This window comes from Syngnathoides biaculeatus, chromosome 7, assembly GCF_019802595.1.
Source record: "Syngnathoides biaculeatus isolate LvHL_M chromosome 7, ASM1980259v1, whole genome shotgun sequence".
NCBI classification, from domain to species: Eukaryota; Metazoa; Chordata; class Actinopteri; order Syngnathiformes; family Syngnathidae; genus Syngnathoides; species Syngnathoides biaculeatus.
In genome coordinates this window covers 14259295-14273133 of record NC_084646.1, presented here as the reverse complement: position 1 = coordinate 14273133, position 13839 = coordinate 14259295, and the positions used below count along the sequence as shown (strand labels likewise).

The 13839-nt window shown below is 45.4% G+C and overlaps 1 protein-coding gene across 13 annotated transcripts in view; it reads right to left on the bottom strand.

The window, feature by feature from the left end:
• tle2a (TLE family member 2, transcriptional corepressor a) overlaps positions 1 to 13340 on the bottom strand; it is a 68671-nt gene extending 55331 nt beyond the window's left edge. For 9 of the 13 annotated variants that reach the window (XM_061825240.1, XM_061825241.1, XM_061825242.1 and 6 more), the window contains exon 1: positions 6842 to 6999. In XM_061825240.1, coding sequence (XP_061681224.1) covers positions 6842 to 6865 — 24 coding nt within the window. In that variant the 5' untranslated portion in view covers positions 6866 to 6999. Of the gene's footprint in view, positions 1 to 6600; positions 6745 to 6841; positions 7420 to 9253; positions 9589 to 13231 lie in introns of those variants that run through there. The other 4 variants (XM_061825249.1, XM_061825250.1, XM_061825243.1 and 1 more) reach the window with 4 other exon arrangements.
• Between the last annotated feature and the right edge of the window lie 499 nt (positions 13341 to 13839).

Sequence of the window (13839 nt, the reverse complement as noted above, 5' to 3'; positions counted from 1 at the left end):
GATTAATTGAATTTGTTTTCCTTTTTTTAACATTACAGTTGATTACAAAATTGTTTCATTGATCAATCCCCAACTGAACTCCCGACAGGAGTTCCCAATAATAGAAAGAGTTCAGTAAATACAGTATGCAACCTCAATAATTTATTAAATGCATCTCTAACACTGTCCATCAAAATAAATTAGATAGCTTTTTTTTTTTTTTAAACATACAGTACTTTTATTACACTGAAAAGATCAGACTAAAAGATAAATATGAAGACGAAAGCCGAGTGGTTTTTTAAGTAATAGCAGTGTTTCAACTAATCACGCGCTATAAACTTATGTTCAGCATTGAGCATAAAATGTGTGTGGCGATCAATTAATTGTAATTAGATTTTCAAAACGATAACTTTTAATTCCATTAGCCACAGTCACAAGTTTTTTGTTTTTGTTTTTCCGCGTATATAGGTCAAATTTGTCACAGCAGGGCGGTACGCAACGCTGACAGGTTATTGGCCGCTTCGTCTTTCACGGCGTGCCAACTTGACGGGCCCTTCGCTCACAGGTGAGAATTGGAGCTACCGCCTGGCTGCGTGTTTTTGTGTGCACGTGCAGACTGAAAAAGAAACGGGGTCATCGCTTTCCCAACCAGCGCCGCCGCCGCCGCAGACTGCGCCTCTCGGCCTGGGACACCTGCCCATACATTAAGATGTGGTTTGGAGCCTCTTGCCGGAACACAGCAAGGAGAGTCTGGATGAGAGGGATCGGGTTTACAGTGGAAACCGCAGAACCACAGTCTGCCTCCTGCCTTCCCTTCCTGTAGGCCCGCTTACTACTTACACAGCTGCAGGAGGTCACAAGATCACAGCAAAAAGAAGCGCAGCGGGCGAGAAGGCCGACAACCACGGATGTTGCCGGCGCAGTGTAAATCCTGCCAGCTATTAGCTTTTAAAAATTTTTGGCTTTCCACCTGAATGGCTCAGATGGATCCCAAGTAAATTCGCATTTGCATGCTTAATCTGCTTCTAAAGCGTGGCACGTCAATGTCAAAACACCGTCAGGGGTAGCGTGGCTGAGGCGTGAAGATGAGGGTTAGGCAAATGAGCGAGTCCTTAATTATACTTCACGCAGCTTGAGGACCAGTGTTTATGTATTTCACCCAGCTCGAAAGCCCTCAACCTAACTTGATTGACACAAATTAAAAGACAGGTACGTCTCTCAGGGGAGTGGAAAAAAACAAAAGCAAAACATTGTCCCTTTAGGGCGCGAACAGCTTGTCACCGGAATGGTACTGTCATAATAACTTGTTGCACCCTTGATATTTGACTCACAGATTAGCTGTGGAAAAACGCCACTCCAGGAGTCCAATATTTTCTCCCATGCGGTACCAGATCAGAGGTTCTCCAAGTTCAAGGCAAGGTAACACGTATAGGAGACCATTTTTTATTTCCATGGACATCCTCCAAATCATGATGAAAAATAACTACCATGTGTACCCCTAAATTTCAACCTATTCATGACTTCACCTCAAATCGGTCATCTCAGTGAAGCTCCACTTTCCAAGAACTGCCAGCATCCCTCCAGCTTCAGTGAGTCACACCTCATGGGTGTCAGAAGTCATAACAGGAGAACTGGCACAATTGGACACAAATGAGAGAAGATGGCCCGATGTGCCCCCAGTGGATGCAATGCTTCTTTCCTAACATGCACACAGGCATCAAGGACGCTTTCCCACCATGACCTTTACACTCGAAATCAACTCATGGTTTCTTTGAAATACATTTTTTTAAAATAGAGTGAAGAAAATAAGTATTTGAACACCCTGCTATATTTTAAGTTCTCCCACTTAGAAATCATGGAGGGGTCTGAAATTTTCATCGTAGGCGCATGTCCACTGTGAGAAAGATCATCTAAAAGGAAAAACCCAGAAATCACAATGTATGATTTTTTTAACGATTTGTGTGATACAGCTGCAAATAAGTATTTGAACACCTGTCTATCCGTCCACTTTTGGAGCAATCATTAGAAAATGGAACAAGCTAAACATGACGGTCAATCTCAATCGGAGTAGAGCCCCATGCAAGATATCACCTTGTGGGGTCTCAATGATCCTTACAAAGGTGAGGAATCAGCCCAGGACTACACGACAGGACTTGGTCAATGATCTGAAAACAGCTGTGACCACCGTTTCCAAGATGACTGTTGTCATACTCTAAGACGTCATGGTTTGAAATCATGGATGGCACGGAAGGTTCCCCTGCTTAAACCAGCACATGTCAAGGCCCGTCTTAAGTTTGCCAATGACCATTTGGATGATACAAAGGAGTCATGGGAGAAAGTTTTGCAGTCAGATGAGACCAAAATGGAACTTTTTGGTTGTAATTCCACTAACCATGTTTAGAGGAAGACGAATGATGAGTTCCATCCCATGAACACCATCCCTACTGTGAAGCATGGGGTTGGTAGCATCATGCTTTGGGGGTGTTTTTGTGCACATAGGACAGGGCGACTGCACTGTATTAAAGAGAGGATGACCGCGGCCATGTATTGTGAGATTTTGGGAACAAGCTCTTTCCCTCAGTCAGAGCATTGAAGATGGGTTTTGGCTGGGTCTTTCAACATAACAATGACCTGAAGCACACAGCCAGGAAAACAAAGGAGTGGGTCCGTAAGAAGCATATCAAGGTTCTGGTGTGGCCTAGCCAGTCTCCAGACCTAAACCCAATCAAAAATCTTTGGAGGAAGCTGAAACTCTGTGTTTCTCAGCGACAGCCCAGAAACCAGTCTGATCTAGAGAAGATGTGTGTCAAGTAGTGGACCAAAATCCCTCCTGCAGTGGGTGCAAACCTAGTGAACAACTACAGGAAATGTTTGACCTCTGTAATTGCAATCAAAGGCTACAGTACCAAATATTAACATTGGCTTTCTCAGGTGTTCAAATACTTATTTGCAGCTGTATCACACAAATAAATCATTTTTAAAAAAAAATCATATATTGTGATTCCTGGATTTTTCTTTTTAGATTATCTCTCTCACAGTGGACATGCAGCTACGATGAAAATTCTTGACCCCTCCATGACTTCTAAGTGGGAGAACTTGCAATATAGCAGGTTCTTCAAATACTTATTTTCTTCACTGTACAACATTGTCGTTTTAATTTTAATTATTATTAGGTTGCAACACAAGACTGTTACTAAACACAAAGCAGGTAAAATGTACATTGTTCATAACTCCGATTCTTTGGGGACAACCTACCAGGCTACAGCTCACCTTCAAATAGCCGAGTGCACTTTAAAAGGATGTTGCAAGCTAAGTGACCATGTTGGTGACGTTTCTTCTCTTGAGTACCCATAGTCTGTCATTATGATGGCTTTCAGAGTCAAACCTGATTTGTTCAATTGGCAGTCAGACTCCTTGCCCATCACAACCCATCCATTTTCCATTGTCCTTTTCTTCATTATGAAGTCAAGGCCTGGCTGGACCCATCCCAGCCAGCTTTGTGCGAGAGGCTGGGTACAACCTGAACTGGTTGCCAGCCACTTTTAAGACGCATACACACAAACAACCATGGTGTAGGCTATTTAGGAGCTTTGTGCTAACATGAATGTCTTTGGTATGCGGAAGAAACCTGGAGGACACAGACAAAACCCAAGCAAGGATGGAGAACCCAGAACCTCACAACTGTGAAGCAGACGCGCCAACTCCTACCTCACTGTGCGGCCCACAACCAAACTACATCAAAGTTTAGTCGCAAGATATCGAGAAACCACCTGATCAAACCAACTACTAGTTAGAAAGGGGTAAACCAATAATTGTTTGGTTAAACAGACCAAGACCACAATAAGCTACAAGAAGCCTGACTTGCTTTGACGACACCCGCTTTTTGCTGACAAAATACCATGGGAAATGATTGCCCAGTATATGCCCAAATCTTTAATCTTCACACTCCTAAAACAAAAACAGCTTGAATGGCCGCAGTTTGGTTGTAATCCCTGATCGGGTTTGCTTGCCTGTTGTTGCCAGGAAGTTACAATCGCTTCTATGCTTCTGCTTTAGGTGTGATATTCAACAGCAGCGTGCCAATAAGCGGTATGGTAAAGGCTAAAAACAAGTGGAGCATTCAGTCAAACCACATCTTTAAGGTAGAATTCATATCTATGTTTTTCTGGGTACAATTAACAGTGTGATTTAAATTAAAAAAAAAAAAAAATTGTGGTTCCTGGTTTATATGAAAATTTGTGAAGTAACAATATTTGTTTATATTTCCAAGTTTAATACCAATACAATATATGCACGTGAGGAGCACATTGGTATTATTTTGTCCACTTCATCCATCCATTCATCCACCCATCCATCCATTTTCTTAGCCACTCATCCTCACAAGGGTCACAGGGAGTGCTGGAGCCTATCCCAACTGTCAACAGGCAGGAGGCGGTGTACACCCTCAACTGGTTGCCACCCAATCGCAGGGGACTTGGAGACAAAGAGTCGTACTCACAATCACACCTAGGGGCAATTTAGAGTGTCCAATTCATGTTGCATGTTTTTGGAATGTGGGAAGAAACCGGAGTGCCCGGAGAAAACCCACGCAGGCAGAGGAAAAACATGCAAACGCCACACAGGCGAGCCCAGGATTGAACCTGCCACCTCAGAACTGTGAGGCCAACACTTTCCAGTTGAGCCACCGTGCCGCCTGTCCACTTCACTATCTTCATATTTTACACAATAGTATCTATGACTTAATGTGTGTCGCTCTAAAAGGTGGGTTCTGACCAATTAAGTTACATAGGAGTCAGTTAGCCACTTTGCTTGTTCAGTCCCTGGGCGTGAATTTCGGGCATAGTAGCCAGTGTATGACTATGCTAATGTTTTCATTTTGTTTGTATTAGTTTAATAAAACAATTGAAAGTGCACTGGCGGCATTCTCTATCAATGACCACTTGTGGGGGTTTTACGATACGGTCTAACTAGCAGCGGTTCGCTATATTAAAATGGCTAGTGATGTTTTGAATATTTTGTTAGCTTATAGACTGTTTGACTGACGTCACACACCTTCCGATTTAGAACGCGGGTGCCATCTTGGTTTGGCGAATTCACGTAAACAAACAGTAACTAAGCAGGAATCATTTCAGAAAGGCGTATGAATGGGGGCACACTGCTATGTTATCGGTTGCTCAAACGAAAGTGGGCGTTGTAAAGCGTCTTTCTTTCGACTGCCAGCTGTGATTAAGGACCAGTGCGAGAAAACGGAGCAGTTAGCAACCAAACGGCAACAACTGTGGCTGTCTCGCGTTAGCAGAGCCGACCTAGCAGCAAAGTCATTCCCTTACGCCCGAGTTTGCTCGAAGCATTTTGTTCACGGTAAGCATTGGATACCTTTTAGAATTTCACACCGACGTAGCAATAACTACGTTTTGTGAAGGAGAAGTATTCTTTAGGGCCAAGGGCCTACGTAATACTCGTGTGTGTGAGAATGCAATGCATGTCTCCAAAACCTGTATTTTCTGTTTTATTATAATAACTTTGCAAAAACGGGTTACCACACCGCTAGCCGTTTCATGAGTCGAGTTAAAAATGTAGCCGTGGAAGTGGAGAAAAAGGTGCGGGCTCCACTTGGGACTCGTCCCGGTCGAACCTCTCTCTCTCTCTCTCTCTTAGTAACAAAAATAAAAATAATAATCTACACCTCTTTCGTTGGTATAATCAACAAAATTTAACACAACGCTGACTATAATCACGCGGTAGCGGTACACTAACCTTAGCAGTGTGTTTACAATGGATACCGCCGTATGACAAACCCATTGATGAATCGGTTCTAGGCCTCCAGACCTTTGTAATTCTCTAGTTGGTCCATGGTATAAGCACTTGTCGAGAAGAGGAGATCGTGGACGATGTCTGGATAGGTTACCGACGCCCACATTTCTGTGCTCCATTTGTGTTTCTCCAAGGCATTTGGGTTCATATTGTCGATCAAAGCGCACTTCTCGTCGTAAGGGTTTCTTGAAACAACATCTAATGAGCCCAGATAACTTTCCAAAGTCTTTTTAGCCATCACGCGTCACTTTTAACAGTCGTAGGAACATTTGTGTAACTCCGGTCTGTATGCAAAAGCATTAGTGAACGGGGCGTCAGTAGAGTGAACCCATCCAACACGGCCAGGTGCCCCTGGACGTAGTCACATGGTCGAAAACGGTCTATAGACGTGCAGTAATGTAAGCTAGTTTATCTTCTTTCAATGTGATATGATCCCAGATTTGGGACATTCTCAATCTTTTAACAGACTCTCTCCTCATGGCTCGACCGTATTACTTTGCGAGTTTAATTGACAGTGTACATTAACGAACGCCCCAAAAAATACAGCAATGTAAAATTTGAAATTTACGATTCAAAAATGCAGAATACAGTGAGACCACAAAAAAGTGAAACCTCGATATGGCGAGGCACGACCAATTTTTTTCTGACACCTTGTAAAACGGTTGGATCACTATTCACGGTTTCCGGCGCTAAAGACACATTTTTAATACAAATCGATGATATGGTTTTAACTGGGGGCCAAAATAGTGACAATAATAACAGCAAGAATGATACTTGAGAATGTGTCAACAAGCGGAGTTGACTCACTTCCCTCGCTCTCAGGCATTGACGAACGTGCTCTGTTCATCCCCACCATCATCGCACTCCGGTTCGGAATTAAAGCTGCAGGTTTGTGGTGGGGAGGCACCCAAGTCTTTAAAGTTCCCCCTTTACTCATTCACCGGTCACTGGCTAACAAAATGAGCATGACCTTAATAAAATTACAACAACAAGTAATCATAATAACGAGCACCGCTCCGATGGGATTTGACGGACACTTCCTACTCACCGGTGCTCGGTTTTGTGGGAACATTCTGCCGGCAAAACGTGCGTCTCCGGATGGTTATTGTCCTTCTTGTCCCCCGGCGAGGCGGAAAAAGCTTGCTCGAGGAATACGAGGAGAGCTTTTGTATGTGTGTGCGCTATTTCTTTTTTGTAGTTTTTTTTTTCTTTTTCGTTTTTTAGTGGGACATTTGGCAAGGAAGCTGTTCCGAGGACTCGCTCGTTCCTCTCGCCTTCCTTTGTTCTGATTTTCGCGGCTCTCCCGGAGCACCCGCCGCCCCGCTCTCGACGCGTGAGGGCCGGGGCAGGAGGGAGCAAGGAACCGGTCCTGCTTTTGGAAGACTTCCTCGATTCGAGAGCGGGGTGGGGGGGTTGGTCCCGCTCCGCGAAAGTCTCCCAAAACTTGATAGGTCCGGCGATATCGGTTGGCCCCTCTTTCTCTCCCCCCCTCTCTCTCTCTTTCTTTTTCTTTCTTTCTTTCTTGGCGAAGAGGAGGAGGAGCGGCTCGCAGACGGACACACAACACAACAGCAGCACGTTGAATGCAGCCGCAGCCTCTTTTGTCTCCCTCGTTGGCCTGCACCCCTTTCACACAACACTCCCTCTCCCCCCTCTCTCATCCTCAATGGGACATAACATAGGAGTTCTTAGAGGAGGGGGGCCTTAAATTCGCCCCCCCCCCACGCTCACACACAACCATACTTTGGTTTAAATATTACGGCAATGCTGCACGTGCCGTTCAATATCGGTATTTTTTAAGGGAAAAAACTGGAGCATTTTATTTCATTTGGTTTGCATAAATGCAATTTAAATCAGTCCGCATAATTAAAAAAAAACACGGTTATTTAAATGGAGGTGGGGGGGGAGGCTCCGTGGAATTGTTCTCAGTAGTGATTGAATGAAAATCTCCACGTGGGGCTCGTCCGTTGAGCTGGTGGAACAAGCCAATCGGCGTCGGGGAAGCCCACGTGGGATCAACTGTCCCTTCGCTGATTGGAGTGCAGGGCTCCGACACGTCAATCAAACTCGAAGGGCGGGGGGAAAAGGAGGAGGGGTGCGTTTGAGTTTAACCCCTTGTTGGCGACGAGGGGGCGGCGCTCGGCGGTGTGGCGGCTTGTGTATTGCGACTCGGTGGTTTTCCGCTTTCCTCGCCACAAGCTTGACGGCGCTCTTGTTGAACATCTTACATTTTTGTCCTCGTTGGAGAGGAGATAAGACTAAAAAGATTTGCATCATCATCATCAACACATCACCGACCCCCCCCCCCCCCACAGACCCCCTCGTGCTTGTGTTTTGCTAATCGCCACCTCAAGGGAAGGATTGGAAGGGCCCACTGGTGATAATGTAGCAAGAACACACACACGCACACACACACACACACACACACACAAGCGTGATGTCTTCATTGTTGCAGCCTGGAACACGAGAATTATTCCAGCCAAGAAAGGAAATAAATTGTAGAAAATTGGTATTCTGGTGGCAAGACCCCTTTAGCGGGGCTCATAATTAGAGAGAGAGATATTGAAAAAGCAATTTCTGACAGTGGAAATCACAACCTGCCAGAGGTGGAGTTGGAAAATATAGATGTGTGTGTGCGTGTTTGTGTGTGTGGTAATTTGTGTGTGTGTGAGAGAGGGGGGGGGAGAGAGAGAGGCCGAGGGGGAGGGAGGAGGAAGAGAATAAAGGATGAAGGACAGCAGGGGGGATGCTGAGAAAGACGAGTCAGTGGGGGGGTTAGTGCACATCTCTGATGAAAAAAAAAAGTGTGTGTGTGTGTGTGTGTGTGCAGATTTGCTCCCCGCGCGTGTGAGGCAATGGAGATTGTCGGAGGAAAAGATGGAGGAAGAGGACACATTTTATTGCCATTTTTTTTAACGCTCCTCTGCTGAATTTGAATGCGCGACATCTCCAATTGCACCATCGCATTTGGGAGAATAAAGTGAAAGAGGAGGAATGTGACGCACGGGAAGTGGCTTCACGCGGCGTGGAAGCAGCGGCGGGGGGGGGCGGGGGGGCGCACCGAAAGGCTCGGCTGCTAGCGGGAGCGGCTGAGAAGGTGGTGGGCGGGAAGGGGGCAAAAATAATATAGAAAATGGAAAAGATAAGTGAAGGACACACACTGTATATTGCTATTGGCAGGTCAGATGAAGGTGTGTCTAATGGTTAAATACGCCCCCCCCCTTCCCCGCACAAGCGAGGCACATCAAAGTCCAGCCAACAATGGCGAAGGAGATTTTTTTGGGGGGTGCTTTTAGCGGTCCCGTGCGAGATCGTAAAGGCGCGAGGGTCCTTGCGACGCACACGGATGCCGAGCGGGAGTAAGCACGGTGGCCGGCGAGCGGGTGTCGTTTCTCCTTTGGGCCAAAACAATGCAAAGGAGGAGGAGGAGGAGGAGGAGGAGGAGGAGAGGCCTGCATACCTTCATAATCACAAGTTGAAGCGCAGGAATGCAGGGAGCGCACGGGGAGGCTTTGAACGTGGCCAGTTTGATTCCCACAGAACTCCGCAGATGACTTCATCGAGAGTGATATGAACAATAAACGGGCGAGGTGTCACGGCGCGAGCGGTCCGGTCGGTTTGCCTTGACGGGTTTGTGACTGGGCCCTGGCTCGTGTCGTCGCAAATGCACGAACGAGGCCGCGGAAACCCCCCCCTCGGTTGCACCCGGCGGGCATGGCGCCCACCGAGCGAAGCGGCGCAACCCAGCTGGAGAATCGTGAACAAATTACAGTTGGCGTCTCGCACCCGGGAACCTGGGACTTGACCCCAACGCAAGGAAAAAATTGTGACCCATGGGTGTGTCTGAGCGAATACACTCAGCCCGTGAGCGCCCCCTTTGACCACCGTGAGCAACATCAGACGCACGCACTGTGGTCAATCAGTGTCATCCACTGAAGTCATGAACTCATTAAAAGGTTCAGATTACATTCCCATCACAACATTTTGAAGAACATTTAAAATACATTACAATACACATACACACCAAGCCAACTATTAACTATAAATTTGAAATGTTGCTTCCAACTTTGTTTCTTTTTTTTTTTTTTTTTAACTCAGAATGATATACCCGTCTGTTTTTCTTGGTGTAAAACTGAATTATTGCTTGCAGAATATCTTTCGCAATCGATGTGGAAAGCTGAATGATGCTCCCAAACAGTTTTAGGGTTGTTATGTTGCCTCCTATATTTAAAATACAGAATGAGCTTTTGGGGCAATGTATCATCCATGCTTTCACCCTCGATCAGGCTGTGCCAAGATGGAATTTTAACATTGTACACCATCTGATCCTGTACTTTCTACTTTGGCTTCAGACCAGACCTTTTTACACAAAAAAGAGAAAATCTCGTCCAGTTTCACCACTTTTTCTTCCACTATTCACATACTCCGACCTTCATTAAAGCAACAGCATGTCTTTTTTTTTTTTTTTAACCATCATTATCGAGAGAAAACATAAGCAGCATGTCTAACTCTTTGCTCTACGTTGCCCGGACTGGGTGGTGGGCCTGTTTGTAATTATGAGTGTACCCCTTTACAAGCGGAGGTGGGCGGGGTCAGGTAAAGGAGGAAGTAGAGTGTGTGTGGCCCGGTGTGGCCGAGTAGCACCTCATTGTGATAGGCACTGCGTTGGATCTGTTTTCATCAGCGCCGAAAGTGTGCAACAAGTGCGCAAATGCGCAGTTGCACAGCTTAGAGGGAACATTGCCCACGGATCTTTTTTTTTTGATGCTCCACTTCAACTGTTTTTGCCCGTGACAGGCATTATAGGGTCATGGGTGATCTGGAGTTAAGTGTTTCGGGGACATATCGACAAACAAGGATTCACACGCGAATCCACGCCGAAGGATGATTTGAGAGTCTTCAATGAACCTAACGTGCTTGTTTTCAAAATGTAGGAGGAAGCTGGTGAAATTAAACACCAGCACAGGTAGAGCATGCAAAGATTCAAACCCAGAATGTCAGCGCTGTGAGGCAGACATGCAACAACAACAACAAAAAAAAAAAACCATTCGCATTAATTAGTGGTTGGTTGGTGGTCCTCGCGGTCACGACGTCGCATCTTCTCCAACGGCCTCTGATATTAGTTGGAGACACTCGGTTGGGCTCTTTCCCAATTTAACCGACAATTCCCAGCTGATTGTTCACTCGGCGTGCAAAAGTCTGAAAAAGAAGCGGCCGAGCTGAAAAAGACAAAGTACAATATCGATCCATCCATCCATTTCCTTTGCCGCTTATCCTCACGAGGGTCACAGGGAGCGTTGGAGCCTATCCCAGCTGTGAACGGGAAGGAGGCGGGGCACACCCTGAGCTGGTTGCCAGCCAATCGCAGGGCACATCGAGACAAACAGCCGCACCCACAATCACACCGATGGGCAATTTAGAGTGTCCAATTAATTTTGCATGTTTGTGGGATGTGGGAGGAAACCCACACAGGCACGGGGAGAACATGCAAACTCCGCACAAGCGGGTCCGGGATCCAACCCGGGACCTCAGAACTGTGAGGCTTTACCAGCTGATCCACAGTGCCGCGCCGAGTACAATTGCATTTTCGAAACAAGTTATCTTTCAAAACTGATGAGAACCTCAAAGATTATGACAAAAAATGCAATCGTACACTCCGCAGTCTCCACTTAGCTGCTGCGACCCTTTTCTTTGCGTTTGTATTTTTTTTTAAATGGGTTTAAGTCGTATATTATGAGCCGCCGTGGCGTCCGCACTGCCCTTTAAGACGGGGGTCAAGAACGGCAGGAAAACAAGGCCGTAGCGCTGTTAGGGTGGAGCACCCCCACCCCCAACTCCGCTCTTCACTAATCCAAACCCCCCCCCCGTTCAGCCCCACTCCCACCATCGCTGTCCTCCATCAGACAAGATGGGTGTCAGAGTAGAGACGGCGCAGTGATTTATTGGTCTCAGATCCTCGGGGACACAACCTCAGCCCCACCCTGATGCAAGCCACACACACACACACACACACACACACACATCATGCAGCATCCGCCCCCTCCTCCTCGCTCCCACTGCCTGGCCCCTTGGGGAAAAGAAGGGGGTAATGACCCACATACGCACACACAAATACAAATAAACACCCCCAGTGACACACATACACATGCATGCCCACATGAAACAGACGCATTTACGCCCACGGCCATGTGAACGAGGGTCCTCAGGAATTCCAGTGCAGAGCCCCCACTGCCCCCACCCCCCCACCCCCATCGTTGTTTTCTTCTCCCCATTCTCCACGCGATAAGACACTGCAGTTCGCGACACTTCATTTCAATGACGTTTATTCCCATTTTATTTCTCGATTTTTAAAACATTTTTCTTCTTTCCCCTGAACCGAGAGTCATCGTCGCAAAGGGTGAGACGAACTTTCCCTTTCATCCAACGGAACAAAGGGAGCGACACAACGCAGCCTTCGGTGGGCGCGCGGCACGTTCGGCCTTGAACGCCGGGAGCTGCACCGCGCGCGGGCGCAATACAGGCGACTCACGACAAATACAATTTGGAGATTTCAATATGAATTCACGCCACTCTGGCTTGTTCTTTGGCTTTCTGTGTCATTTTAATTTTCCGGTGGGGGATGTGCCTGACTTTTCTGAGACTTCTTCGCCCCCCCTGTCCTGTCCCCTGCTGGCTTGCACTCTTTCACATAAACTGCAAATTTCTTCACTTCGTGTATTATTTCTAGCCGGTGTTTACTTCTTTTGTGCAAGGTGGTGGTTATCATTAATAACTAGCAAGAGCAATGATAGACATAAACAGAACAATGTTACTGAGCGTGGGATGGACATTTCTTTTTTTTTTTTTTAACTCAGGCTTATTTCTGTTGGTCTTCCAGTTGGTTTTTATTGTGCAAGGTAGTGGTTGCATTGATTATATTAAAATTAATTACAGAGGGTATAGGAAGTAGCAAGAGAGAAGGAAAGGTGGAATGAAACCATGTAATGAAAGAAGGCCAAGGCCTAATTATATATTGGAAGGAAGGAAGGAAGGAATGACTGTATGAACAGGAAGGATGGAAGGAAGATGGGTTACAATATGAGCATGTATGAAAGGGAAGAACTTGGAAAGGAATGAAGAGAGGAAAGATGGATGGATGGGTGGAAGGAAAAGCAAGTTTAAGAGTTGGAAGGGTGGATGGATGTAAGATAAGAAATTATAAGGATATAGAATAGAAAAGATGATGAGATAAAATATGAAATGTTTATTTTCACAAGTATAAATCTAACTTTTGGCACAACTGTATATGCTGTTAATATTGAATGTGACGTCATGCCAAAGAAGTAATGGGATTGGGATTAGTAAAACATGCTATGTGCAAAATAATAATTAAAAAAAATGCGAATAATGTTCAATAACCAGGCATAATGTAATGTCTGCCTGTTTATGCGAAGTTTACCTGCTGAAGGAGGAGGCCATTTGTTGTAATGTCTCAAATAAAAGTTTCAATTCTCCCAAGAAACCAACAAAATAAATAAATAAATCAACTCTTGCTAACGAGCTAGTTTCAAGGTAGCTGTTTTATTTTGCGACACTTCACAACACAAGGACGCCCTTTTACGGCAGCTCTCTGCAATTGCACAAGAGCTCCACACGGCGTCGTCAAAGCGCCGTCCCAGTAAGCGTGGCGCAATGGAGGGTTTCTTTCTCCTTAAAAAAAAAAAGAATAAAAAGCAGTATTGAAAAATAAGACTGTTTTTTTTTAAACAACTATAAATCTGAGAAGTTTTTGATTTAAAAATCTGAATTATCATACATCTAAAAAAATAATTATCCTTTTGAAATTACAGATATTCATACAACGGAACTATTTCCCTTTTCAGCAAATGAATATATGATGCTCAATTCATACAAGAGTGCTACCTTTTTTTCCTACAATAAATCAAGTGGAAAGTTTGATTTGAAAATACCAAATAAAACTCAAAATATGCCTTTGCTTTGGTAACATACATTTCTGAACAAAGAAAACAAATGTGATGCAATACTTATTAATATGCTTTAAAACAT